Source organism: Camelina sativa, chromosome 4, assembly GCF_030686135.1.
Source record: "Camelina sativa cultivar CO46 ecotype springtype chromosome 4, ASM3068613v1".
In the NCBI taxonomy this organism is placed as follows: domain Eukaryota; kingdom Viridiplantae; phylum Streptophyta; class Magnoliopsida; order Brassicales; family Brassicaceae; genus Camelina; species Camelina sativa.
In genome coordinates this window covers 29,993,463-30,019,626 of record NC_141883.1, presented here as the reverse complement: position 1 = coordinate 30,019,626, position 26,164 = coordinate 29,993,463, and the positions used below count along the sequence as shown (strand labels likewise).

Sequence of the window (26,164 nt, the reverse complement as noted above, 5' to 3'; positions counted from 1 at the left end):
ATTTGTAAAATTGTGTTTATGCTCATGAGTAATCAAGTACCAATAATAAAAACAAATTTCTAGAATATTAAAATATAGATCATTACATGGCAAAAATTACCACATAGAAGAAGTTGTATTCTGAAGGAAATGTTTTTTAATGTGATAGGAAATTTGGTATTTCGTATATAAAGAATAATTATGGTCTTGCTGCGTTATAATTTAGCTTTCTTGTTTTGTAGGAGCATGTAAATTGTTCATTTTTTCAAAATTGATGACTATCTTTTTGACTTTTTCATGCTTTGTACGTTACTTTTCGACACCTTAACTTATATATATATATTATTTCTTTTAACCAAAAAAAAAAAAAGTAAGCTGGGGCTCAACGGATCTGAGTGAAAGGTAAGATTCATCAGAGTCGTACGAATTTGATCATGTAATTAAGTTTACGTATCGTAAAAGCAAGTAAAATAATAGAAGAAATTCCAAATTAAAATAGTTTTTCGAAGTTTCAGTTGGATTAAAGTTTCCAAAGCTAATTCTCTTCTTTTTCTTTCCATGACATAATCAAATAATTTTAAGTTAATGTCGGCTTTAGTAAAAAAAAATAATGCATGAAAATGAAGGAATCATCCATCACCTTTTTCAGATCTCTCTATTGGTCAAAGAAGCAGTGATGCCACATTTCAAGTCATCTATTGGTGTTTCGAATCGAAGGGATTACCGACAATTTTCCTTCGACGGCGCGTACCATCCACGCATATATAGGAAAAGAACAAAAGAAAGCAAGAGAACTAAATTACAAATCCTCACCACTTGTCAAGCTCTATGATATCGTTTCAACATTATAATGATTTAGTAAAACAAAAGTGACTCATATAGGTCCTCGAGAAATTATTTGTTTAACCGTATAAGGGATCACAAAACTCCATCATATACTCTACTTGGACATGTAGCTCTTTTAGGGCTCACATTAAAACTCTAGCAGCCTCATTGAATGTTGAAATGTTGAATGCGAGAATTTTACTAGTAAAGATGGTAAGTAAGCTACATGAGAAAGGTGAATGCAACAGTTGTTATATAGTCAAGAACAGTTTAGAAAGCAAAGGCAACAAAACCATCGGGTTTGGATGACAAGTAGGAACGGTGCGCTTCTCTCTTATTTGTCTTTTTTTTTGTTTACCATAAAGTAAGAAAATAACGTTTAGTGGTGGCGTGGCGTCAAAACAAATATATACAACACAAAATCAAATGAAAGTACAATTGTTGACTAAAACATTAGGAAATGCATGGAATTTAGACACTAGTCTGACTAAAAAGATAAAGGCTCTTTGCTTTGCTTTCATATATGATATATGTATGTGTGTGTGGCTGCTCTTTTTGGTCAGCTTAACTTTCTTGACTTATAAAAAAATAGTTTGTCACTTCCCTCACCAACTCTTAGTTTGATTTTCACTTCAACCCTATTCACATCGAAGTAAGTAGAATATATTCTTCCTATATATGTAGTTTATTTTATTTCTAAGTCCTAACCTAAATAGCGACTTACGAATGTTGTTGTTTGAGTGACAAAAAAAAAAAAAAATGTTGTTGTCGGATTATGTTTTTTTTTTTAATATAATGATTCTAAAGAGAATGGAAATTTTGTGACGACGTTTGGGCCTTTGGGGTATTATCGAAATTCGAGAGATCATTTAAACAGTTTATTAAAAAAAACACACACACACACAAAAATTTTGAGAGTTGAGACCAAATCGAGCCCATTAATGGCCCAATAGAGAAAGAAAAAGGCTCAAAAAGTGTCAGCTTCCCCCACTTCAAAAAAATTGCGATTGGCTTATCCCTCACTTGAATAGCCGGGAGACTAAAATCAGTCAACACACATCTCCACCGTTCATACGTTTCATCAGTTCAATCCAACGGCATATACTCACCTAAGCCTGTGGACTAAGAGAGCGAAGAGATAATGCTGAGGGCGCGTGAGGCACCGTCGCCAACAGACATTTTGGTCTTCTTCTTTTTTTTTTTTTTTTTTTTTTTTAACCGCAAACCAAAAGACAATTGTATGGTCTCTGGTAAGGTAAGGCTGAGGTGAGGTGAGAGGTGAGGCCACAACCAAAATTAAAAAAAAAAAAAAACATGGCTGCGTCTCCCAAGATAGGCATCGGAATTGCCTCCGTGTCTTCGACTCACCGTGTCTCCGCCGCATCATCCGCTCTTTCTCCTCCATCTCATCTCTTCGTCCTCACTACTACACGTCGCGGCAGCTCCTTCCTCCTCCGTCAACAACCAAACAGAACTCGCTCCTCCGATTCCCTCCGCCTCAGAGTCTCCGCCACCAGTTCTCCTTCTTCTTCAGGTACTTTACTCTTCGCTTGTTTCTTTCAAGGTTTTGGCAGTGTTCTTGTACGAGTTAGTCGAGCTCTGTGTAATTGCAGGCGAGATTATCGAGAATGTAGTGATTATAGGCTCCGGTCCTGCCGGTTATACAGCTGCGATATACGCCGCTCGCGCCAATTTGAAGCCGGTGGTTTTTGAAGGGTATCAGATGGGCGGAGTTCCCGGTGGACAGTTGATGACGACCACTGAAGTTGAGAATTTCCCGGGATTCCCTGACGGTATTACGGGTCCGGATTTAATGGAAAGGTGAGTTTTTTTTTTGGACATTAGGCAATAACATATTTTCAATTCTCTTAGTAGTTTCTGATGCAATTTGTGTGTTTAAATGGTTTAGAATGAGGAAGCAAGCTGAGCGGTGGGGAGCAGAGTTGTATCCCGAAGATGTTGAATATCTTAGTGTCAAAACGGCTCCTTTTACTGTCCAAAGTAGTGAACGTAAGGTGATTATCTTTCTTGGTTTATCACTCTTTTTTTTCGATTCCAATTAGCTGGAGATTGCTGGTTTGGTGTTGCATTTAAATGTAGTGTCAGATGCTTTTATTGCTTTGATGAACATACACTCTTACTATTCGATAGTCTTTTAGAACTGGCGGCCACTATGGTGAATGGTTTTTTGTTGGCTTGAGCTCTCATCCGGTGTTGCCCATTTGGGTTTAATTTTTATAGGTCAAGTGCCATAGTATTATTTATGCCACTGGAGCTACAGCGAAGAGGCTGAGGCTACCTCGAGAGGAAGAATTCTGGAGTAGGGGGATAAGTGCTTGTGCAATCTGTGATGGAGCTTCGCCTTTGTTTAAGGGCCAAGTACTTGCCGTGGTTGGAGGAGGAGATACGGCCACAGAGGAAGCTTTGTACCTTACAAAATATGCTCGCCATGTTCATTTGCTAGTTCGTAGAGACCAGTTGAGAGCCTCCAAGGCTATGCAAGATAGGTGAGTTTTTACAGTTTCTTATATTGTCAATAGCTTCTGGGTTTATATATATGCTCTACTCCTCTTCTTTGACTTCTGATGAAAAACAATTGAAAAGTGTTATGTCTGAATCAAGAAAATGTGTATTGTCAGGCTTTAGAGTTAAGAAATCAAATCAGAATAGTCTGCGGCAGAACTTTTATATCTATATTGAGTCTTCTCTGTTGCATGTATTTGACTTCTTTGGATATGAGACCAACCAGTATAGTGTTTATCCCCTTTGTTGGCTTTTGGAATTATAGACTAATGACCACAACGTAAGTTGAGTCTTTTCAACACCCTGAGTGTTTTTTTAACAGGTTGGTTATGGCGAATGTTTCAGAGTGATCAACAATCCAAACATCACAGTTCATTACAACACGGAAACCGTGGACGTATTGAGCAATACAAAGGGACAGATGTCTGGCATTCTACTCAGAAGACTTGATACGGGTGAAGAAACCGAGCTGGAGGCAAAAGGATTGTTTTATGGAATAGGACATTCACCAAACAGTCAGTTATTGGAAGGCCAAGTCGAACTCGATAGCTCGGGGTACGTGTTAGTTCGGGAAGGATCATCAAATACATCAGTTGAAGGTGTATTTGCTGCAGGAGATGTGCAGGTTATGCTTTGGAACTTTTACCCATCTTTCAATGTAGGTATTAACTCTGTGAAGTCATACTGGTTCGATAATTGTGTTAGCTTTTCTCCCATTTGTCACTCTAGGACCATGAATGGAGACAAGCTGTAACTGCTGCTGGATCAGGATGCATAGCTGCTTTATCGGCCGAGAGATACCTCACAAGTAACAATCTTCTTGTTGAATTTCACCAGGTAGAAAATTTTTAGAAATATCTTAAATCTTATGCACACTTCACAAGGCTTACTCCCTTTCACGTTCTACCATATGACAGCCTCAAACTGAAGAGGCCAAGAAAGAATTCACACAACGCGATGTCCAAGAAAAGTTTGACGTCACTCTTACAAAGCATAAGGGACAGGTTTGTTAAGATACTAACCTTAACGTATTATTTACGAACACTATCTCTGCCTCACATCTTTTTCCTTGTGATTTTTCCCCTGCGCTCAGTATGCTCTTAGAAAATTATACCATGAGAGTCCAAGAGTTATATTGGTACTATACACTTCACCAACATGTGGCCCCTGTAGAACTCTGAAGCCTATTTTGAACAAGGTAATCCTTCAGTAGTCGAAATGAAACTTATTGGAAGACATCTTGCTGGCTGATTTACTAACCATTTGTTCATTTCTCCTTCATCTTTTTTCAGGTGGTCGATGAGTATCACAGTGAGGTGCACTTTGTTGAGATTGACATTGAGGAAGATCAAGAAATTGCTGAAGCAGCTGGAATCATGGGAACTCCATGTGTACAATTCTTCAAGAACAAGGAAATGCTCAGGTTGGGAAATGTTCTTTCAGTTTAACGACTGTAAAAATTATTGTTGTGTTAAAGCGTTGGCTAAACTTTCCGAGTCTATGCAGGACAATATCGGGTGTGAAGATGAAGAAAGAGTACCGAGAATTCATTGAGGCCAATAAATGAGGACACCAGATAGATTTGATTGTTTCTGGCAGATGCCAAATCTTATCATGATTCAATTTTGTTCATTCAAATACATTGGAGTTACTGCTGCAACGCCATTGAATCTCAAATGAAAACAAATAGAATCATCATATTAAGCTGCACGCATAATGTGTTACAATTTGCTTAATGATTTTACAATACTACTACCCGTCTTGACTTGGGCGGGTCAATTACAGTTTCAGGGACATCGTCAAGGATGAAGGGACCAAGTCTACCTGTCCTAAACAAAGTGAGAAATTTCTTGGACACCATTAACCTTGCTTCGGATGCTTTGTTAGAAATCTTCAATGCCTTTTGTAGAACTTCAAATTGTTGCTCTATCAAACACTCCAAATCATTCTCATCCACTATGTCCCCATCAAATTCAGAGAGCGTTGTGTACAGTGAACGTTGTACTTCTGAAATCATATCCTGTAGATGACAGGAAACCTCAATTGGTTAGAACAATATCAGGAGGACAGCTAGCTCGAGATATAAGGTTATTATGCTAACCCCGACATAGTGCAGAGCAGATGAATCTGGTTGTTTGGCTCTCTGGTGTCGAAGATCCTTTAAGTTATAGCTTGGTTTATTGATGCAGTCTGCATGAGACCCTTCGTTTCTTCCCTCAACTAAGTACTTCCAATGAAGAGGAGTCCCTCGAATGTTTAGAATGGCTAGGAAGTATTGCGCAATCCGCTCTTCTCCCACTACTGAATCTTTGACGGACCCTTGAATGTCGGAATTTTATATTTAAAAGTTCTTAGCAAACATAACTTTCAGCTGAGGAAATCATATGCAGTAAGAGAATACACTCCTGGAGTAGCTAATTACTAAGAACTGAGATTCTAAGACCTAAACTGTATCATATTTGACTGAACTAAGAGCCAAGTATACTCCATCTAGCAACAGGAAGAAGGAAGAGAAGGAAGATAAAGATATAGATAAGAACCTGAAAGAGCAAGCTTCAAACCCGTTTCGATATCAGGGATACTTGGGACCAACACACCAGGGGAGTCTAGAACATATATGCTTGGTCGATGAGCAATCTGTACCACAGGACTTTCTCAGCATAGAGCAGAAGAACTAAATCCACAAGGAAAAAGAGAAGTAAGAAAGAAAAATATTACCTTGAAACCAGCAATATCTTGTGTTACACCAGGCAATGGACCAACCGTAGCTCTCTTTAATCTCTGCTGCACTATGCACGTAATGCATATAATGAAATCAGTCATGTTACATTTCATTCATCATTGTGTTCATGCAATAAAATGAACTTCTAACGAGATATGCTTGGAGAAATGGGATTCAAATTTTTCAGAAAATATCTAATGAAATGTCTAGTTAATACTACTACTGCCTATCATATGAGACGCTGATATCCTACCAGGAAAGCGAGATGCTGCGATTTGATGGACTGAATTAATGAGTGCAGATTTTCCAACATTGGGGACACCAACCACCATTACAAGTAAAGTAGGCTGCCTAGCAATCACTTCCTTCAGCTTCAACTCCACGAGATCAAGCAGCTACACGAAATCATACAAAGAAGGTAACTTTTCGATGCAACATTGGGGATATCAAATCATGTGTGTGACAGAAACTATTGCTGATTTAACACACCAAAATAGATGTAAAGATCTAACCTTCATGACAGAGCTTCTGCTATGAGCATTAATGGCAATACAATCTTGCTGGTTGGATTCGAAATGATGAGTCCATTTCTACAAAATTGCAGAAAGAAAAAAAAACTCAGTAACTCGACCTCACAGTGACTAACGAGGAGAAAACACAAGGGCCACACACACACACACAAAATTACATTGAGAACATTAGGGTTTGCTAAATCTTTCTTATTCAGAGCAATGATACGTATCTTAGCTGACATTTGGGATTGTAGATCCTCGTTCGCCGATGACAGAGGAATCTGCAAAATACACAAAAACAAAATCCAAATTAATCCTTCCACGATGATAAAAAAAGGAATCGAAATAAGCATAGATAGTTTGGGTATGATTACGGACACGAGCATCGCGAACTTCGATAACGAGATCGGAGAGCTTAAGGCGGCTGCGGATGGCGCGAGTTGCGGCAGCCATATGACCGGGAAACCAATTGATTTTTCCGGCGTCTTTAGCGAAGCTCATTCCGCCTATTAAACCTTTCTTCACCGTCTTCTTCAACATTATCACCATTTTCTCCGGCAACAAACAGCTTCAGAGGAGCAAGAGGGGTTTTTCTGAGGTTTTTCAGCTCTTCACAAAAAATAAAAATAAACGAAAAGGATTATAAGATTTGGGCTCAGTATGGGCTTGATTTTATTTACTTTTGGGCTTATTACAATATTTTTCTTACCAAAAGAATTTAATAAAAAAATGTAAGAAACCATTAATTAGCACACCTATGGCTAGCTATACATACTTAATTAGTTGATAATTGAGAAATGATCAAAATATCTGTACTTACAGCTTGAAGATATTTCTATCTTGACAGTTAATACACGTGTTTAATTAGCGTAATTATCATCAAGTTGCATCTTGGTTCGATGAGCACTTTTTAGGAACACACTAATTGTTTATAGTGATAACATGATGGGTACGATACAAAGATCGTATCTTTCTTTCTATCAATAAGTTTCAGGCATTATGATTTGTTAAATAAGTATCTGTATTATTAGGGTTGAAAAAATCACTACTTGTTTTTGTCGGTTTATGATCCAACACAAATATTTGTTTCTCAAGCTTGAGTATAATATATTCTCTTGAAAATATCTCATCTCATGCATGGAAAATATCTTTTACGTTGTCCTTTCTTTACCGTTGACTCTGGACCTAATTAAGGATAATGTTTTATTTTCTTATAAAAATATTAAATCACTGGTTACAAATACGTGGACGTGTGCTTATACGAATATATATGCTCTACAAGACCAATAATAGAGATAGTTGATCAATTTGTCAAGAAAAAGTATTAGTTTGTTCGGTAACGTTTAGAGGATATATATTTCAGATCTCTGGTAGTCTGGTGTTTGATTTTCTCTTACCTGTAATGATATATAATTAACCACTGGGGGATTGGATTGGACATAACAAAATACAATTAATAAATTGTTTGATTTGCACTTTATTTAGTCTCGACGACATCTAGAGAACATCTCAATAGCCACGTCGGCCTCTTCTAATATTAGGTGTTAAAGGCTAATTTATAGCTCGGTTCTTTGAACTATATCATTTAATTTGTATTTCGTAATCTTTACATTCATGAATGTTTACTAGCTAGTATTGCACTAATGCATATGCATGAGACATATTTTGACTTGAAGGATCTACCACTCTATGCCGTGAGAAACTCAACCATCGTTTCTATTAGTATAGTTTAATGTGTGAATGGAAAAACAATCAATGATGGCTAAAATCGATATGACTAACTAGCCTAGAACGACTACTAGTGAATGAACGGGTCATCAATAAATTTTATTTGATATCAAGTAAAAGCCAGTCGCTATAAAAGTCAGCCGCATGCAATAATCTTTAACCTTTTACAAAATTTAATTAGTAAGCGCAATATTATATATACAGTTTTTTAAAACATTACATAATAATAATATTGAACCAAAAAGAAATATATATATATATATATATATATATATATGTGTGTGTGTGTGTGTGTTTGTAATATATGATATTATAGAATTATAATATGGTGTTGAGCACGTTGGCATCTATATGATGATTGATCTATGTGACCAAAGGCATGTTACCACTAAGATTCAACGATCACCTATATGTATATATATGGTTGGTTGGACTTGACTCTTGAGGCACCATATGAGACCATCGTTATATACTTACATTTTTTGTATTATATTTTAGCGTTTCTTAAATCGAAGCTAGCTACAGAAGCTTTTGGGGTAGATAACATTAAATATCCAAAATAAAAAAAAATTAGGACAATAAGACTTCAAGTTTTTAATTAAGACTGGAATTTTTTTTTTTATATATTCAACTCAGTCAGTCAATACGCCGTCCTAAAAATTTCCATTATTGATCGATCACTATAACTATAACGATTATCAGTTATCTACTTAGAGATTACATAAACACTAACTAATCATAAATTCATAATTCATAAACAATGTATACTATAATACTATATGCCTTGACGAGAGATTTCAGATTGCCAACCAAAAAAGCGCATTGCTCTATGATATTTAATCCGATCCGTTGCAGCATATGATATTTAATCAGAAATGAAAGTATGCATATTTATGTTTACACGATAATATTGAACCATTAAATAATTTTTTTTTTTTTTAAAGTAGAAGACGAAGAAGAGTATGCATTAATTATAGTTGGCATTTTTCATTCAAAAATATATATAAGAATCAGTATATCCTGTATATTTTGGATTCATTATTTTGCTTATTGGTTTAGATTTAAAGAACCAAAAATCATTAAAAACATTGACATAAGAAAATGTTAGATTTGAGAAATATATTTTTCGAATATACATTAGTTTTTTCCGCAAGTCATTTTATATTACAACCAAAGAAAAGTGGAGGAAGAGATACATCCGTTATGTATAAGAAAAATAGGGAGAGAGGATCGATCGGACCATTGAAACTTATGAAGGCAGAAAAAGTGTACACGATCGATGCAGATTAGATTTGCCCGGAGAAAAGCGTCAATATTAAAATGGTTAAGGCAAGGCATGTGTTCATGATGTGTTGTTGTATTGTAATGCTAATCAGGTATATGCATGCAAAGCTTATTCAATAATGCAACACCTTATTAATTATTTGTATATACGAAAAAAAATATTTTTTAGCACTAGCTATAGCTAGCCACATCTCTTACGATAATTTTGCCGTCCGTTACCAAATTTAACTATTTAAGTACGAGTTAGTGATAAGTTTTTTTAAAGTATGTCAAACAGTTACTTAATGATGTTGATTATTTTTAATTATTTTTGTTAATTCAGAAAGCTAGCACATGCATTTCCTTCACAATTGTTGTGGAAATTTTTCTCTCTTTTCTAATGGGAAAACCTTTACTTTATCATATACATTTTTGTCTCTATATAGCTATGACGCATGTATGTACGTATAGCGGTATAGGTTACATGTCTTCGTAATCAATAATCTTTTTCTTTTGGCATACGCAATCTGAATAATCAACTATGTATTTTACTATTTCATATGTATATGCATGCTTATGTATACGTAGCCCCCTGTCCACTAATATTATCGATTTTATAATAAAAAGTTCTTGAGATTTAGAGGGAATTACTAGAATTACTAGCTATTTTGGAAGGGTAAGTCAATTCTGATTTTTATAACAGATCATCATATACAATCTAAAAATAAGAGATTCATTCACAAAATTTTGATCATTTTTGTAAACCAACAAAAAAGTAAAAATAATTTAACCTGTTTTCTTATATATGCGGTTGGTTCAACCCGGTTAAAAGAACAATGTTACACTGTTATTATATCCACGTTTGAATCTTGGATAGATAAAAGTATTTGTGATTGTGAATACGCCAAAATTAATACTATCTCAAACTTAAAAGAGAATAGATCAAAAGTTTGGAAATCCATGATTAACAGAAGAAACCACGATTAATCACCAATAAACTAATTATCTTGTGTAGTCTTAACTTTTGAATAATTCACTTTAACCGCAACAAAAATACACACACAAAATTAGGAAACTGAATAGACTCACAAATTAACCTTGAGATGCATGAAAAAGGTGTGGTCCAAAAATGCAGGGAAAGTTCCTAAAAGGGAATTTTTGGCTTTGCGGCTTTGATGAGTTTTTTCAGACTATGTCCACTAAAAGGCAAGGCCTGTGGGTTTTTACGCTCTTTCCCACCCACTTTTTTTTCTCACGATCATCCACCTCTGCATTTTCCATTTCTTTATATTTCTCCTCATCTTTTAAAATTTGACCAGAGTTTCATTTGTCAGGCGTTTTCAATCCTTCTTTTATTACTTCCACTTTAGATCAAAGTATTGGCAAAAACTGATAATTATAACTTCTTATGTTTCTACACATTAAATTCCTTTTCCATCTGATAATTTCTCTTAAATATTATTCATATACATTTGATTCGTTAAAAGATACTCCCTCTGTTTTATAATATAGGATGTTTTAGAGTCGTGTTTATAATTAGTTAAACTTTTTTAAAGTGGTTATATCTTAATATGCGTGCTTTCATTCAAAACATCTTATATTTTGAAACGGAAGAGTACTTAACTACCTATATTCTATACTTATTATGTTACAAGTGTAACTCGTCAATTTGATGGTATCATATGCTAAACTATAAACGGTGTTTGGTTATGAATTGATTGTTACAACTCAAAAGCAGTCCCACTTTCTAGATAATTTATTGTTTAGTTGTTAAACAAAATTGCTGCATAATATAAAATACTAAAATAATCTAAAAGTCGCATAAAAACTTGAAAACATCCTATATTATGAAACAAAAAACTTTTCTAAAACATCTTATATTTTGATTGAATTGTAGGGAGTACTAAAAATTTATAGTATAGACAATAAGAATCTTAAATTGGCATTAATCATGACGGACCATGTGGGGATCTTCATGCCTTGCATATAAGCAACCACAAACTAATAATCACATCCTTATAATACAAAAATTAAAAAGTACCACATACCATATAAAATAATTAGAAGAAAAAAACTATGATACCCTCTCGTAGGGCCTCTCTCTTCCTTTTATATAGTTTTATATCACTATCGATTACATATATTTCATGACACAACATTGCATTCACTCACTATATAATAATACGTCACTTAAAGACATTTTCAATTTTTTTTAAAAAGTCAACAAATTATTTTTAAGAAGACATTTTCGTATTATTATATTCTAAGAAGAAAAATACTGAGTTCTGGACCTCCGTTTTTGTCCGGGTTCATCATGTAGAACGCCTCCGAGTCACGGCTCCCCACGACTCTTTCAAACCTGCCTCTCATATACAACAACTCCCCAAGATCCGTTCCACTTCCAACACCGGACACGTCATCAATACTCTTCGCCGTGGGAATCACTCCTGCTCCAACTGTTACCCTAGAGACCGTGTTCAGCACGCGCCAATCCGAATCAGTACACGCGCCACCACGGGACACCGCGTATCCACACTTCCTCCCGTTGCAATACATCGTCCATTTGGGCTCTTGGAAAAGCTTTGTCCCCGGTCGATGACGCTTCTCGCACTCCAGAGCGATCCTGACGAGTCCAGACGACATCTCTTTCACGAGAGTCGCCGTTGACATGGCCAGGTCAAGAAGCAAGACCGGGTCAGACCTCGGATCGTACTGGACGGAAAACGTGACATGGCCTCTTCTATGTCCATACAGAGTCCCGGTGACTCTTCTCCCGAGAGAAGAGGATCCACCGGTTACGAGTGAGATGAGTTGGTTAGAAACGCCGGAAGAAGAAGACGGCGGAGAAGGAAGAGAGAGGAATTTGCAAGCAGGGATGTTAATGACGTTGATGAGAGAACGCAAGAACGAAGAAAGCTTCAACTGGAGTTTCCCGATATTCCTAGAGGATGACGAGGAGGAAGAAGAGGAAAGGGAGACGGAAGAGCATCTCCGGCAAGGGACGAGGAAGAGTTCGTGTTCAGGGATGGTTGGTATCAAAGAGGAAGAGGACGGTGAACGTCCGTGTAAACCACGCGCCGGAGAAGTTGCGGGATTGATCTTTCTTGTGTCGCAGCTGAAGCTTCTCTGAAGAGCGAGTTCTTGGTACTGCACCATTCTTATGTCTCGATAAATCGATCCACTTAATAATTAAGAGGGATGTTATATTTTGGTAAGTGTGTCGAGATATTTGAGGAAGGAGTAATGAAGAAAGCGGCCGACCAAAGTGATGATGAGTGTTCAAAGAGGTGTGGCCGATTTGTGTGTGTATTTATATACACATTTTACATGAATATTTTTTTTAAAGCATATAGATGTGCGATTATGTTATTTATTGCCTATCATTTGAGAGGTCCCAATAAAATTAAAAATGTATTGTTAGTTTAACGTACATTATTAGAGAACACAGAGTTAGTTTGACAATATCAGTACTAGTAATAAAAGAATATTACTACTAGCTAGTTTTTACCAATACACATCGATTGGCATGTGTATCGAAATTATCTATTTTTCTAATGTGTTATATTTGTAGTTGTTGACAAATAACATATATACGATATGTAAATGTTTAGGTTTTTTTTTTCTTTAAGTAAAAATATGATAAGACGACTACGACTATGTCTTCTTTGTCTTAAAAAATTGTTTACTTTCATTATCATCAAAACCTCGCCTCCATCCTCTTATCTCAACCGTCCATTAGGGTAGGTCCACGATGGACCCGGCTAACGACAAATTGTAAATTTTGATTTTATTTTTTGGAATTTGATTTTACGTTTGACGCTCTCTTTTTTTTTTTTTTTTTTTTTTTTTTCTGGAATTTTAATATGTTGACATTCGGATTTGGCAAGGGACAACGCAACTGGAGTCGTTGAACATTCGTTGGCTTTAAACGGTGTGTCGTAGAGATTTCCATATTGTCCCGGTGTGACGTGGTTCATAAATGCAAGAAAACGATTGTTGCCTAAAGTAATTGGGATAACATTGTTTTTTAACAATATCACTTCTTTATGGTAATGGTAAACTAACACCACAAAGAAACACATGTGTCAAAAGTTTAGGCAAGTAATGACATTAGCAAATGTTAGGCAACATGCATGTGTCTAATGTTACCGATATGCATAATCCATGCAGCTTAAAGTTGTTTTCCTGCAGGTTAAATTTTAAACTGTATATAACATAATATATGTAGTTAAGTTAATTAAGTGCGCGCGTGATTATACTTTGATAGTATATGTTTGTGGATGGAAATCAAGGCTAGTGATATGTGCGTATATAGACACCTAACTATACCCCTCGTATCACAAGATAGTTGTTATTTCAAATATATTATAGTATACCTTGAATATATTGATAACATTTTTTTGGTAAATTTCTGTGTTTAATTTCTCTAATGAAATTTTGAACTCTCGTAAAAGAATATGAACATGATAAATTCGTGTTATGGGGATACGTTTCAAATAAACAGACAACATACATATCCATGTTTACAAAAAAATTGGACAGTACTAGCTACTACTACTGTGATGATGATAATGAAATTTAAAAGCACGTTAATATATACATCAATATCTCCCCAGGTACACTGGAATCTATGTTTATCAATAAGAATAATAAAAGAATATCGAGAAAAAGAAGGTATCATACATGAAAAGTGTATGTGTCCGATTGTTAAGCAACTAGCCAACCACAAAATTTTAAGAACAATAATATATGTTCGTAAAAATATATGTACGCATGTTTCCTGTTTCGTTGTTGGTTTTTTAATAGAAGCATGTTTGTTTTGTTTATACGTTTAAAGATTAAGTGCGAGGCCACAAAGTACCCATAAATACGCACGTATCACCATAACCATCCTAATTAAGCTACAAGTATTATGGTTGAGGCAGATTAGAAAAGACAAAATTGTAAAGAGAGATTAACTAGGATAATATCTGGGCGGTTCCAAACATGAGAATATATCGTTCCTCGTTCATGATGTAAGATGGTGTTTACCTAACTATACGTAACAAACCGCAAACTATCTCATGACACATGTGGTTTCTTTGATCGACTCGTTTGACACGTCGTTTTACTTCTACTTTTATAAGTTTTTGAACCTATTTCATTTGAGATGGAAGAAAATAAACGAAAAGTAGAAAGTCTAATGACAAAAGATTTTAAACATGAATTTTATCTATCTACGAATACTAGTGTATGATGTGTATCTATCATTGTTTATTGTATATTTTGAGTAACGAATTCCTCTCTTCTAGAACCACGCAACGTGTTGTGCCAAAGAAGCCATTTAAAGTACTCCACCATCACTTTTGCTCATTGTCTAGGAATCTACTTAAGGTAGGTCTCTGGCATGCTCTTGCGGTGATAACAATTATGGATCCTTCTGAGCTTCCTTGAAACGAGAAGAAGTCTAAATTGCAAGGAAGTGTCAGCATCCTTGCCATTGTCCAATGAACATCTCTCGGGCTCAGCTAACCTAGAGACTGACTCCTTGTTGGTGAGGCAAACATGCTAAGAAAATGTGTGAATAGAAAAAGCGATTCGGATATACTAGCTACTAAAAACTTATAATATACATTGATAACTTTATACCTCTCCTCGCTGCCTTGCCCTTTGTTCTACTCTTGGTCCAAACGTTTGGTCATTCAAAGCTTTCAAAGCTCCTAATATCTGACTGTGAAGTAAGGTCAGGTCTAAGGATGTCATACCCTCGAGCTCTCTACCATTCATTCTCCTGTGAGATGAAAAAAAAAACCACAATTAAATGGGGACAACAAAAGAAAACAGAGACTTTTGCAGAGCAAGAAGAGGGAAATGGTAACTAAGTTATTACTCGTTAAAAAGCCATAATCTCTCGAACTCGCTCTGCAAGGGTTCAGAGATTCGTCTCTCAAATTCCCTCTTCATGTTCAGCTGCAAGAAGAAGAGCATTTTTAAAGACTCAAACTGAGACAAGAAAAGTGATAGGAACATCAGAGAATATACACGCACCAGTGGTGCTAGACCATTTGGTTTCTTCTGTCTTTCTACCAACCTGTATTAGATATCCATATATGCAGAACAAGTCAGCCTTCATTTTTACACAATTGGTTGGTTTAATGAACAAAAAGCAAATCATTTCTTTAGCAGAGAGATTACCTGCTGGTAGGGGGAACCAAAACACCTCTTCTCGTACCATTAGCCTCATGCTCTGCTTCCTTCTTCTGCAAAATCGTAGGGTTTTTGATATATGTCAAAATGAGAAAGCTTATAACCGTCAACAAGGAACTTTAAGAAGGAAAAAAAAAGATGTGAGAGATTTTAAATTGGAAAGGGTAAACCGGAGGCTCCTCAAAGATTCACAAACATAGTTTTGATACAAGGCAATTAAAAGAGAAGACAGCAAAATAATGAAATAGAATCTTTACCCTTTCATCTTCTTCCAGCTTTATCTTCTCCTGCAATAGCCAATAGTTAAAAAAACAAAAAAAGATTCTTGAGAGTTACGGCATCTTCAATAAAAGGAGAGCAAGTAAAGTATTTCACCTTTTGGTCCAGGACAATGCGCCGAACATCGTTAAGGTGACTTTCAAGAGCTAGCAGCTCGGCGAAACTGACACCATCGTCCCTACCAGTCATTCTCCTGGAATTGTGAAAGAATAAAACAGATGAACCAAAAGGGATAAATGAACAAGAAGGTTGGGAAACGCAGGCAGGCAGGCAGGCATACTTGATCAAAAACCGTAATCTCTCGACTTCTTCCCGCAGCTGCAAGAAAGAGAACATTGAAGGTAAGCAAGAACATAGGTATAAAATACAAAGATAGATAGAAATTCATTTGATGATAATAGTTGAAAACAGGACAGGAGAAAGTAAGTACATATATATACATACCCCTGCTTCATTATCTTGCTCCTGCAGCTTATCTTCAGAACTGCATCCATATCTGGAAAAGGTTCAAGGCTTTAGGTTTAAGTATATTCAATGATTCAATCATATCCTCCAACTAACCCGAGTAAATAGCTAATCAAGAAACCTAAGAAGCAGATGAGATTCACCTTCAATGTCAAAGCACTTGTCTTTACCCATCCACTAGTTTATAGAGATGTGACTGCGAATGAGACACATTGATGTTACTTATCTTTCCCTTCTTTTCTTTTCTCTTGTCTATATTGATTGATTTTGGTATTTTTAGAATATTTTTCCAAAACTGCTCTTCTTGGGTGTTTGTTTTGTTGAACCATCGATTCAAGACTAGACCAAATGTTTTACTTTGGTCAAACTGTAATGACATTATGGATTCAGAATATTAAATTATTCTTATATGCAAACCAAAATGCAAACATGTCATTCATATCACTGTACATGAGTCTTGCATAGCATTGCAAATTGTTCCATTCTTGATCATCTTTGATGCTCAGTCAGACCTCGAAGTCCTTGGTGTAGCTGATCTAGAAGTAAGTAATGCTCAATGAGTGTCATACCTGTCAGCTCTCTACCATTCATTCTCCTGTGAGGAGGATTCAAAAAAAACCCGATAAGAACCAAAGTGTTAAAAAAAACATTATTATTATGCAGAGCAATAAGAGTGTAAAATGTCATTACTCCTTCAACAGCCATAATCTCTCGAATTCGCTGTGCATGGATTCAGCTTTTCGTCTCTCGTATTCTATCTGACTTCGAGACTGCAATAACAGAAGCAATGAGAGGCAAAAAAAGAAGTGACATGACCGCAAGTGAATATACATATATTATATAGACAGGTACCAGTGGTGGTGGTGCTGCTTCATCATCTTGTTTCTCTTGTCTCTCTCTAGATCTGTTATATATACCCAGAACAAGTCAGGCTTTACCTTTGCACAATTGGTCCAATGAATAAAAAAGAAAGACAATGTTTTTCTGCACCAACTTGGAACCTAAGTGATCTCTACCGAAAGGATCGGATTCAGCAATAAAACAACTGATTCCATATCTACTTTTTTACCCCAAGTACTGATTCAACAAAAGAAACCTAAACCTTTGGACAAACCCAACCAAGAAAAAAAAAAATCCTTTTTAGCAACAACAAGATTACCTGCAAGGAACCAAAACCCTTCTCCTCGTACCTTCATTCTCATCCCCTGCTTCCTTCTTCTGCAAAAAATGAAAGAAGAATACTGCAAGATCAAACATGGTGGATCTATAAGGAAAAAAGAAGAAAACAAAGAAGACGCAATATCAGCATTGCCTTCTTCCACATCAATTCAAAACTTCACAAACAAATCTTGTTTTGTTAGGTAATGTACTGTTTAAAAGCTTTACCTGTTGGCGCAGCCTTTCTGCCTTTTCGAGCCTTATTTTGTCCTGTAATAAATTCAAACAAGATGTTTAAAACTACATTTTCATTAATAGGAGAAAGAAGTCGTCTCATCAGTTTCCTGCCTATAAATTTGTGTATTAAACAACCTTTTGGTTGGTCACAATGAGCATGACTTCGTTTAGATGGTTTCTAAGTACTAGCAGCTCCTCGAAACTCAAACCGTCGAGATCCTTACCAGTCATTCTCCTGGGAATATAAACGACAGCTCATATGAACAGCAGTGGAAAGAAAGAAATAGACAAACGTGAGAATAAGAAACGGGAAAATGTTAAATGAGTTATATATACCTGGTCAAAAGCCTTAAATCTCTTGAGTTCCCTCTCCATAGACTAGGCAAGTGGTGTAAGAACCAATCAAAACAGAGAGAAAGATAAAAAAAGTTCATGACTTGACAAGAGTTGCGGATATTTTGTGTACATACCAGTGCTTCATGTTCTTGTTTGTGTGGCCTTTGTTCGTATCTGGAAAGAGATTGCAAACCCAGAAGAAGTCAGGGTTTAGGTTTTAAACGGTTGGTTTGATGATTACAAGCATAGTACTTATGTTGAAGAGTAGAATCATGAACCTAAACAGACCAAAACTTAGAACCTAGAGCTATAGGGATCCCTATAGTAATAGGCTAATAGCTAACCAATCAAAAGAAACTCCAGGATCAGATTTTGCGATGGCTAGGGTTCCATATCAATAACCTAAGAGCTAGTTCAACAATTACCTAAACACTAGAAAACAGAACACTTATTCGTCAAACTAAACCCAGAAACTCCGCAGAAATGGCAGAGCACTCTAACCTTCCTGGGCAACTCTTTTGGCCTCCTCTTCAGCTTCAGCTTCATCTTAACCCTCTCTCTCCCCATATCTCTGTGTAATCCGGATCAAACTAAACCCAGAAACCCCAAAAGAAAAGAGTTTTAACTTTTAAGGAAAAGGCTGAGATAGGGGCGGCGATTGAGTTTATTTATTAATATATATATATATATTAGTATCTTTTTGTGCTTAAAAGTTTCCTAATAATTAATTAAGAAGAAATTGATTTATTATCTTAACGAATAACGATAAAAAATTCAGAGAAAACAAAATATGTAAATTAGACGCAGGATTATATTGAATTATATGTTTTTACTACAGAAAGAAATAGGTTCAAGTCATAGTATTATTACAAGAGCTCGAGCTCAGAATCCACTAACTAAACTAAAGGCATAATTTTAAATTTCGACCCACGAACACAACTGACTAGTTAAAAAAGCAGTAAAACAGATCACATCTGCTCAGGTTCCTGTCGCGCTGCAATCACTCTATTCAGATGATTCTGAAGATTCTGAAGCACCCTCTCCCAGGCCACCAATTCTTCATCACTCATTTGCCTGAGATTTGCATTCACTGCAGCCATACTCTCAAGAAGCCTTTCCACAGCTATCGTTGCCTCCTTCCCAGATGCAACCATACTACCAAAAAATATATAAAAAATTCACAGCCCTAAAAAGGTTAGAAAAACGAAAAAATAGATCAATTTTATAGGGTTTGAAATCGAAATTTTTATCTTGTTACCTCCTTGGCACGCACATGCTCTCAGTTGTTTGGATTGAAATCGGAAACTAGTAGGGTTCAGACAGAGTGAGAGAGACACGGAGGAGCTCTAAACGAGAGAGTGGAGTATTTTTTTTGTTCATCATTACTGGGCCGCTCGGCCTCTCTATCTTGGGCTTCAGATTTTGCGATGGCTTCCATAAATCACCTAAACCTTAGAAAACAGAACACTTGTTCGTCAAAATTGTACTCATAAATTTCCCACTGCAAATACTGTATTTTTTATAGTCATTATTTTATTTATCTAGGTAAAAAAGAAACAAAGCGTACAAAATCTATTATTTCGGAGCTTCAAAATTTTATAAAAATAAATTGATTTTGTTTTTTGGTCAAATGTATTGATTTATTTACCGTATTATCTTAACGTGGTCAAACATATTGATTTAATTACCGTATTATCTTAATGAAAAAATGAATTTAATTGTCATTCAAACTTTACAAAAAAATCAAAATGAAACACTTCCTTCTGTTTCTTCTTCTCTATAATATCTCTCTATGTAACAAGTAAACGAGGAACTTCATCTCTAAATCTCCTTCTGATGGTGAAATCATATGAACGAGTTAACGTTTCTCTAAATCTTCTCAAGTCAAGCTTCACGTTCTGTCCTTGTAGATATATTTTCTTAGTATATTCCCATCCTTTCTCGTTGAGACTATCCGGATCTCGGATTATAGGATCATCTTTACCATATTCTTCATATAAAGAGCTCTCTCTCGGGGCAATCTTGTAACCAATGTACTTCAATCCTAGCTTCTTCGCCGGTTCTCCGTAATATGTCTCTGCTGCCCAATCCATCCCTAACGGGATGATCTGAATGAAGACTGTTTTCGGTTTCAAGAATAGGAAATGAGTCATTGCTGCTCCATGCACACCGATCATTACATCGCTCGTATTCATCGAACGATAAATCTTAGCCATTTCCGTTGTTTTTTGTGGTCTTAGAACCTCGACATTGAACCCGATTTCTTCTGCTAGCTCCACGAGAAGTTTCTCGTTAAGTATCGCCCTAGATGATCCGTTTCTTGATAGAATCACCAGTTTTGGCTTCTTCTTGAAATCGAGTGCGGTCACGTTGGCCTCTGTTTCCTCCTGGATCAAGCTTTGGATACGATGAGTATATCCCCGATCCAAAACGTTTCTGAAGTCAACAATGGTTTGATTCCCATTGACCAGTGAAGAATTCACAGTTAACTCGTCGTGAATACGCAATCCAACGGTAGCTTCCTTGAAACAATGAGTTCTCGCATCTCCACTGAAATCAACCAGTGGATAATCCGAGAGCTGCGAAACGATATCTCCGTACTTCATCTCCCACCAATCATGATACTCGACGATCACAAACACAACTTTTTTCTTGTAATGCTGCGAAGTTATAAACAAAGGGATGATCCCGTCGTTAAACTCGTGGTATACGTTTCCGGTGTATCCACCAGTGGAGAAGAACACAGCAGGAACGTCGTGGTACACATCGCATATACTATCTGAAGATTTGTTCGAATCTTTGGTGATGAGGTTGAGTTCTTGAACTGTGTCCATCACACTAGTCTCCCATTTTCTCGTGTAAGGTTTGATCTTTTCCGGTTTTGTGTTGTTCTTGGTGGAGGCGGTGAAGAGGAAGACTGAGGAAGAAGCAGAGTTTGTTCGGACATCACCTTTCATAACACATATATCAGATCTCAAACCGGTTCTGTCACAACAAATGGTTCCTGCGTACAAACAGAAAAAACAATAAGTTTTACACAAACTCTGTTTCTAATATTAAGATGAGCACATCAAAACTCTGTTTTTTTTTTCAGGGTTTGGTAAAAGAATGAATTAGGATAAGATATTTCAAAAAGAAAGCAAGAAAAAGACTAACCATTGGAGATTTCTGAGCACAGAGGAGTAGTGAATGGCTCGTTAGAACTAAGACCTTCGATTTCTCTGCGAAACGAATCTGGAGAAGAGTAAAAAACAGAGAGATAAGTAATAAATCAAATAGAAAAATCAAGAAAAGTGTGAGGTTGTGTGCGAGAGAGATATAGTAAGTACCTAGGAGGGAGAGAGTGGAGAAGCCGAAGAGGTAGTAAGGAGACAAGACGAAACAGCAAGAGAGAAGAGAAAAAACGAGAAGACAACGAAACATTTGTTTAGCTCTCTTGGAGTAGCAGCAACTGCTTCCACCACTTTCCTCTTTTCTTCCATGGTGGATGATTAATCTCTGGTACTGCACCATCTTCTATGTTGATGAAGGGTTTGGTCTGATCGATCTTGGTGATTGGGGTTACGTTTCAAGCACAAAAATAGAGATTAGTTTTTCACTTTTCTTGGGGACGAAGCAGAGAGAAAGAAAGAGAGATAAGATGAGTGACTCTGAGGATACAAAGAGACTTTTTAATACATACGCATACATACACAGACTATATATGGAACCGAGTGAAACAATGATGAAAGGTAGCATCTCGATTAGATTCCATTTTTTAATTAATATTTGGGGTTTAGTGGACTTTCCTCTCGTTTCGGGTAAGAACACGGAAACAACAGAGAGGAGACGGCTGTCAACTCAAGGGTTTGGTCAAAAGTCAAAGCGAGTTTAACTAGTAAACGGCGTAGCATTTGGTTTCGTGGGCCTAAAACGGCGTGAAGTTTTAAAAAGGTTCATATGTTCTCTTTTTTTGGTGGTGCATGTGCATGACGCAGAACAACCGCTTTGACAACGGATTTCGCATAATATGATTATGACTTATGAGCTAGCTATTCGCTTTGCTCTATACCAATTTTATTTACCAAATGCAACGAATTTTGTATATTTATCAATTATTTATTCATAAATATTGCAACATTATTAAAATGAATATTTAACTTAGATTACAATGAGATCTCATCCCTTCCAAGTTCCAAAGATTTACACAAAATTCAGACGATAGATTAATTGTTAGATTTGTATTTCTCTTCTTCTGCTCCAATTTACTGTCAGAAACTGTCGGATAATTACTTTTTTGAATGGTGCATGGGTTGGAAATATAATGACTTGTTATCTTATATTTTGATTGATAACACTGTCAATGGTGGAATCTTGAATTACGTCCGAGTGAAATAAAATTAGAAATGTGGTATAACTTTTAGAACTACAATTTATCATCTTTACAACGACTATTTGATAAATTTTGTTTTTTTTTTTTTTTTTTTTTGATAAATTTTGTTTATTCTTCCCGCGTTGGCACATGACCGCCACCATTATTGAGCCGACCCCAACTATTTGTAGACCAAATAATTAGTTTGGTAAACTTGTCTAGATTAATAAAAACCAAGGATACATATATAATATTCTTTTGAAAATTAAGAAAAACAAAATAATGATCTAGTTGGATGATCCTTAAATGAAAAGATTCACAATGTGACTTTGCAGCATAAATATCATGAACATTTAAAATAAATTATAATTTTTTAGGTTTTTTTTTTTAGTTTTAAATGGAGAGATCGAATCTTGACGTGTTCAAAGTTTAATCCCCGCCAAAAACTTGCTCACAAAACGAATCTGCCTTTGGAAGCAAAACCTTTATATATCACCGTTTCACTTTATTTTCCATTAAATCAAACCAGATTTGATAGAATTGAATCCTAAGGCTGGATCCTTCGAAGAATTTACAACCTTTATTTAATAAAACAGGGGTTCTATATAGATTTGATAGAATAAGTAACTTTTTGTTTTGTTTCGATAATCCCATGTGTAATGTGTTTGTTCTTGATTATGGTTTCTTAAGAGAAAATTTTCTAGCATGTATATTGTTTTCTCTAATTGCAATTGCATATGTTTCTTGACATAATGACATATATTATTGTTTTTTGGACATGGTAATGTTATATCGCGGCAGCACTTGTTATATATATAAACGATATCCAATGCTGCCCACACAACACGATCGATATGTATATACCTTTTCAACAATATATAATTCTAGACATGTATCATCGAATTGCTTTTAATCCACTACAGAAATTAAATGTAGCGAAGACCAAAGTCCAAAACATTGCGATTTGGAACTCTTGACTCTTGTAATGTATTCATACCCATGTATCATCGCATCATATTTATATCTACAAAATCAATGGTATGCAAAGTCCAAACAATTTAGACATATATAGTCTTGCACCAGGCAAATCCATCACCTGTTCTAAAGCAGTATATACTAAAAAAACATATATATTGAATCTCGCTGATCTGACTCTGAATTGTGATTATAATCATATTATATAGCTAACGTAGTAATTGTTTCTCTCCGGTGGTTTTGTGTTAAAAGCCTTTTTTATCTTACACTATACAGAGTGCAAAGATTTTTTGTCCAATTACTATCCAAACACATAGTAATAATGTAACATATCATTTTTTTCAGATTTACTTCTGTTTTATTTTTCTCTCGTTTAAGTCACATCCCTACGTACTTCGCTACTTAAGCTAACCTTTTCGCAATCACCAAATAAACCCTATAAGTTTTGTGAATGGTGGCGCATATTACCTTTTTACTCCGGAAGGATACAAGTCCATCTTCTTGTCGTAGATTGTTTACCTAGCTTGTTGTTATGCACTTATGCCCAGATGTCTCAATTTTTGGTAAATGGAAATCATCGGAGATAGAAAAATGATAGTATGATACGATGTCAACAATTTTAATAATCTACAAGACTACAATGCAATATTTTTATTTTGGTCACTGATGGAATATTAAAATTGCTGCAGACTTCACAAAAGTATCTATATAATATGGCAATGTACAACTAATAAAAATAAAATCTGTGACATTTAGTATTTAGGTTAGGTCTGGACATAAAAACCGTATCCAAATACCCAATCCAGAACCCGACCCGAAAAACCAGGTTCGGGTTAAGTACGAGTTTGCCTATAAAATCCTATTGGGTTCTATTTTCTAATACCGTAGGTTCGGGTTAGGGTCGGGTAATACCCGGTACCCTTTTGGGTACCCATTAAACCTGAACATATAAACATATTTATAATATTTATCATTATATTAATGCAATTATCCCAAAATTATGATTATAATTTTGAATATTTCATTTAGTTTTATATCTAAATATCAAAAAATAATCAAAAAATCTAAAATATTTTGTCACATAAGTCTAAATTTATTTAAATTTAATTAATTTTAATTATATTTTTTCGGGTATCCAGTAGTTCGGGTACTAATCGGGTTCTAAAATTTGTAACCCAAACCGACATGAACTCGATAGTACCCAAACCGAACCAAACCCATATATCTAAAAATACCCAATGAGTTCTATTTTTCTAAAACCGTTTAGCCGAACCCGAATAGGTAATACCCGAACCCGAACGGGTTATCCGAATGCCCAGCCCTAGTTATTTCAATTATACGATGAACTCAGAGAACAATTAATTATTAGAGTGTGGCAGCGTTTGCCAACAACTAGTTGTCTTTACTTTTGTTGATATTCGTAATTCTAAAATGTTACATCCGAATAATGGTCCCATTTATAATATTAATTGAGATGCTCGTACTTACCCTATTTAAGCCCTTTCTAGCCTTCGCTTATCCTTCTCACACCTACCACTATAAGGAAAACCAACTTGGGCACTAGAGTGAAGCAATGGAGGACGAGAGAAACTACAACACATCTCCTTCGTCTTTCCCATATTTGAGCAAGCAGTTGGCGAGCTCAACTCTCGGAGGAAGCGCCGACGTTCCCGTGGTTGATCTAAACATTTCTGATGAAGAGCTTTTGGTGCGTGAGGTGACGGAAGCGAGCCAAGAATGGGGAGTTTTTCAGGTGGTCAACCACGGAATTCCAACAGAGCTGATGCAGCAGCTGCAAGTGGTTGGTAAGCAGTTTTTCGACCTTCCCGAGGCAGAAAAGAAAGCCGTGGCGAAAGAGGAAGACTTCGAAGGATACAAGAGGAACTATCTAGAAGGCATTGACGCTTGGGACGAACATCTGTTTCACAGACTCTCCCCACCCTCAATCATCAACTATAAATATTGGCTGAAGAATCCTCCCCAATACAGGTAACGTACGCTTTCCTAATAAAATAGTAATATGAGTTAGAATTTTCAAAACCAATTGGCAACATAATAAGTAGATGACTCCATTTTTTTTTTTTTTTGTTAAACTTCGCTTCCTTAAGAAATTGTCAAATTCAAAAGTTGGATCTTCGTTGATATTTGGGACGTGGCGATTATATATACAGGGAGGTGAATGAGGAGTACACAAGGCATATGAAGAAGCTAGCTGAAAAAATTCTTGGTTGGTTATCAGAGGGACTAGGGTTACCAGCCGTGGCGTTGACGCAAAGTTTAGGTGGCGAAACGGCAGAGTATTTGATTAGGATCAATTACTATCCGCCGTCTCCAAAATCGGAATTAGCCTTAGGAGGCCCGGCGCACACTGATATAGGGGCACTCGCACTCCTCGTCCCTAATGAGGTTCCTGGACTTCAAGTATTCAAGGACGAACAATGGTTGTACGTTGAGTATATTAACTCAGCTGTGGTTGTTTTCATCGGCGATCAGCTGAGTTAATAACATTTGATAGGATTATCATTTTGATTTTACTCTGATTTACAAAGCAATATCTTAAATATAAAAGATTATAGTCATAATATAAAAACCTTTTAAAATATGATAAATCCAAAGCATTCATAT

At 36.0% G+C, this 26,164-nt stretch overlaps 7 protein-coding genes and 1 long non-coding RNA gene across 13 annotated transcripts; 2 read left to right on the top strand and 6 right to left on the bottom strand.

Annotated features, from left to right (window-relative positions):
- The first annotated feature begins 1,952 nt into the window (after positions 1-1,952).
- LOC104782658 (NADPH-dependent thioredoxin reductase 3) lies at positions 1,953-5,037 on the top strand. 2 transcript variants are annotated; one of them, XR_015597629.1, is made up of 10 exons: positions 1,953-2,338; positions 2,418-2,625; positions 2,714-2,819; positions 3,046-3,311; positions 3,650-3,952; positions 4,057-4,164; positions 4,245-4,331; positions 4,421-4,525; positions 4,620-4,750; positions 4,834-5,037. XR_015597629.1 is itself a non-coding variant. In XM_087511784.1 (10 exons), exons 1-10 carry the CDS (start codon positions 2,119-2,121, stop codon positions 4,892-4,894), a joined length of 1,572 nt encoding a protein of 523 aa, XP_087367910.1. In that variant the 5' UTR covers positions 1,959-2,118; the 3' UTR covers positions 4,895-5,037. The 2 variants fall into 2 exon arrangements, 1 of the variants encoding a protein (XP_087367910.1); XM_087511784.1 differs by having other exon boundaries at positions 1,959-2,338; positions 3,673-3,952.
- Positions 4,976-7,512, bottom strand: LOC104782659 (short integuments 2, mitochondrial). 3 transcript variants are annotated; one of them, XR_015597630.1, is made up of 9 exons: positions 7,382-7,512; positions 6,940-7,170; positions 6,738-6,842; positions 6,562-6,639; positions 6,303-6,444; positions 6,046-6,111; positions 5,868-5,964; positions 5,429-5,646; positions 4,976-5,347 (listed from the first exon to the last, which is right to left on the bottom strand). XR_015597630.1 is itself a non-coding variant. In XM_010507652.3 (9 exons), exons 2-9 carry the CDS (start codon positions 7,108-7,110, stop codon positions 5,069-5,071), a joined length of 1,161 nt encoding a protein of 386 aa, XP_010505954.1. In that variant the 5' UTR covers positions 7,111-7,170; positions 7,382-7,512; the 3' UTR covers positions 5,005-5,068. The 3 variants fall into 3 exon arrangements, 2 of the variants coding, with proteins under 2 accessions (XP_010505954.1, XP_087367911.1); XM_010507652.3 differs by having other exon boundaries at positions 5,005-5,347; positions 6,046-6,116; XM_087511785.1 differs by lacking the exon at positions 7,382-7,512 and having other exon boundaries at positions 5,005-5,347; positions 6,940-7,156.
- A 4,100-nt stretch (positions 7,513-11,612) lies between these two features.
- Positions 11,613-13,043, bottom strand: LOC104782657 (protein MIZU-KUSSEI 1). Its single transcript, XM_010507650.3, has one exon. It carries the CDS (start codon positions 12,706-12,708, stop codon positions 11,809-11,811), a length of 900 nt encoding a protein of 299 aa, XP_010505952.1. The 5' UTR covers positions 12,709-13,043; the 3' UTR covers positions 11,613-11,808.
- A 1,635-nt stretch (positions 13,044-14,678) lies between these two features.
- Positions 14,679-16,766, bottom strand: LOC104784344 (uncharacterized). 2 transcript variants are annotated; one of them, XM_087511087.1, is made up of 10 exons: positions 16,626-16,766; positions 16,462-16,513; positions 16,298-16,335; positions 16,114-16,210; positions 15,996-16,025; positions 15,727-15,791; positions 15,580-15,622; positions 15,422-15,501; positions 15,181-15,322; positions 14,679-15,099 (listed from the first exon to the last, which is right to left on the bottom strand). In XM_087511087.1, exons 4-10 carry the CDS (start codon positions 16,204-16,206, stop codon positions 14,917-14,919), a joined length of 636 nt encoding a protein of 211 aa, XP_087367213.1. In that variant the 5' UTR covers positions 16,207-16,210; positions 16,298-16,335; positions 16,462-16,513; positions 16,626-16,766; the 3' UTR covers positions 14,679-14,916. The 2 variants fall into 2 exon arrangements, with proteins under 2 accessions (XP_087367213.1, XP_087367214.1); XM_087511088.1 differs by lacking the exon at positions 16,626-16,766 and having other exon boundaries at positions 16,462-16,599.
- A 27-nt stretch (positions 16,767-16,793) lies between these two features.
- Positions 16,794-18,883, bottom strand: LOC147946339 (uncharacterized). Of its 2 annotated transcripts, none has more exons than XM_087511089.1 (9): positions 18,715-18,883; positions 18,348-18,387; positions 18,214-18,255; positions 18,013-18,112; positions 17,869-17,910; positions 17,642-17,700; positions 17,335-17,386; positions 17,173-17,252; positions 16,794-17,077 (listed from the first exon to the last, which is right to left on the bottom strand). In XM_087511089.1, exons 2-9 carry the CDS (start codon positions 18,356-18,358, stop codon positions 16,972-16,974), a joined length of 492 nt encoding a protein of 163 aa, XP_087367215.1. In that variant the 5' UTR covers positions 18,359-18,387; positions 18,715-18,883; the 3' UTR covers positions 16,794-16,971. The 2 variants fall into 2 exon arrangements, with proteins under 2 accessions (XP_087367215.1, XP_087367216.1); XM_087511090.1 differs by having other exon boundaries at positions 18,013-18,109; positions 18,715-18,860.
- A 119-nt stretch (positions 18,884-19,002) lies between these two features.
- On the bottom strand, positions 19,003-19,623 carry LOC147946338 (uncharacterized). The gene is made up of 2 exons (XR_015597321.1): positions 19,472-19,623; positions 19,003-19,368 (listed from the first exon to the last, which is right to left on the bottom strand). It is a non-coding gene; the product is annotated as an uncharacterized LOC147946338 (long non-coding RNA).
- Positions 19,624-19,910: 287 nt separating this feature from the next.
- LOC104782655 (xylan glycosyltransferase MUCI21-like) lies at positions 19,911-21,949 on the bottom strand. Its single transcript, XM_010507647.3, has 3 exons — positions 21,543-21,949; positions 21,370-21,447; positions 19,911-21,217 (listed from the first exon to the last, which is right to left on the bottom strand). The coding sequence occupies exons 1-3, from the start codon at positions 21,724-21,726 to the stop codon at positions 20,004-20,006; spliced, it is 1,476 nt and encodes a 491-aa protein (XP_010505949.2). The 5' UTR covers positions 21,727-21,949; the 3' UTR covers positions 19,911-20,003.
- Positions 21,950-25,080: 3,131 nt separating this feature from the next.
- Positions 25,081-26,129, top strand: LOC104784343 (putative flavonol synthase 5). Its single transcript, XM_010509384.2, has 2 exons — positions 25,081-25,528; positions 25,711-26,129. The coding sequence occupies exons 1-2, from the start codon at positions 25,113-25,115 to the stop codon at positions 26,039-26,041; spliced, it is 747 nt and encodes a 248-aa protein (XP_010507686.1). The 5' UTR covers positions 25,081-25,112; the 3' UTR covers positions 26,042-26,129.
- Positions 26,130-26,164: the final 35 nt, after the last annotated feature.

Coding starts and splice junctions, on each gene's coding strand:
- LOC104782658 (XM_087511784.1), top strand. CDS start 2,119: ATGGCTGCGTCTCCCAAGATAGGCATCGGAATTGCCTCCGTGTCTTCG. Junction 3,312..3,672: donor TCCAAGGCTATGCAAGATAG/GTGAGTTTTTAC, acceptor CGAATGTTTCAG/AGTGATCAACAATCCAAACA. Junction 4,332..4,420: donor TTACAAAGCATAAGGGACAG/GTTTGTTAAGAT, acceptor CCCTGCGCTCAG/TATGCTCTTAGAAAATTATA.
- LOC104782659 (XM_010507652.3), bottom strand. CDS start 7,110: ATGGTGATAATGTTGAAGAAGACGGTGAAGAAAGGTTTAATAGGCGGA. Junction 5,647..5,867: donor TTTGAAGCTTGCTCTTTCAG/GTTCTTATCTAT, acceptor CCGACATTCAAG/GGTCCGTCAAAGATTCAGTA. Junction 5,348..5,428: donor CTGCTCTGCACTATGTCGGG/GTTAGCATAATA, acceptor TGTCATCTACAG/GATATGATTTCAGAAGTACA.
- LOC104782657 (XM_010507650.3), bottom strand. CDS start 12,708: ATGGTGCAGTACCAAGAACTCGCTCTTCAGAGAAGCTTCAGCTGCGAC.
- LOC104784344 (XM_087511087.1), bottom strand. CDS start 16,206: ATGACTGGTAGGGACGATGGTGTCAGTTTCGCCGAGCTGCTAGCTCTT. Junction 16,026..16,113: donor GCATTGTCCTGGACCAAAAG/GTGAAATACTTT, acceptor TGGCTATTGCAG/GAGAAGATAAAGCTGGAAGA. Junction 15,323..15,421: donor AGATTATGGCTTTTTAACGA/GTAATAACTTAG, acceptor TTCATCTCACAG/GAGAATGAATGGTAGAGAGC.
- LOC147946339 (XM_087511089.1), bottom strand. Junction 17,911..18,012: donor TCATTGTGACCAACCAAAAG/GTTGTTTAATAC, acceptor AATTTATTACAG/GACAAAATAAGGCTCGAAAA. Junction 17,078..17,172: donor AGATTATGGCTGTTGAAGGA/GTAATGACATTT, acceptor TCCTCCTCACAG/GAGAATGAATGGTAGAGAGC.
- LOC104782655 (XM_010507647.3), bottom strand. CDS start 21,726: ATGGTGCAGTACCAGAGATTAATCATCCACCATGGAAGAAAAGAGGAA. Junction 21,448..21,542: donor CTCCACTCTCTCCCTCCTAG/GTACTTACTATA, acceptor ACTCTTCTCCAG/ATTCGTTTCGCAGAGAAATC. Junction 21,218..21,369: donor GTGCTCAGAAATCTCCAATG/GTTAGTCTTTTT, acceptor GTTTGTACGCAG/GAACCATTTGTTGTGACAGA.
- LOC104784343 (XM_010509384.2), top strand. CDS start 25,113: ATGGAGGACGAGAGAAACTACAACACATCTCCTTCGTCTTTCCCATAT. Junction 25,529..25,710: donor AAGAATCCTCCCCAATACAG/GTAACGTACGCT, acceptor TTATATATACAG/GGAGGTGAATGAGGAGTACA.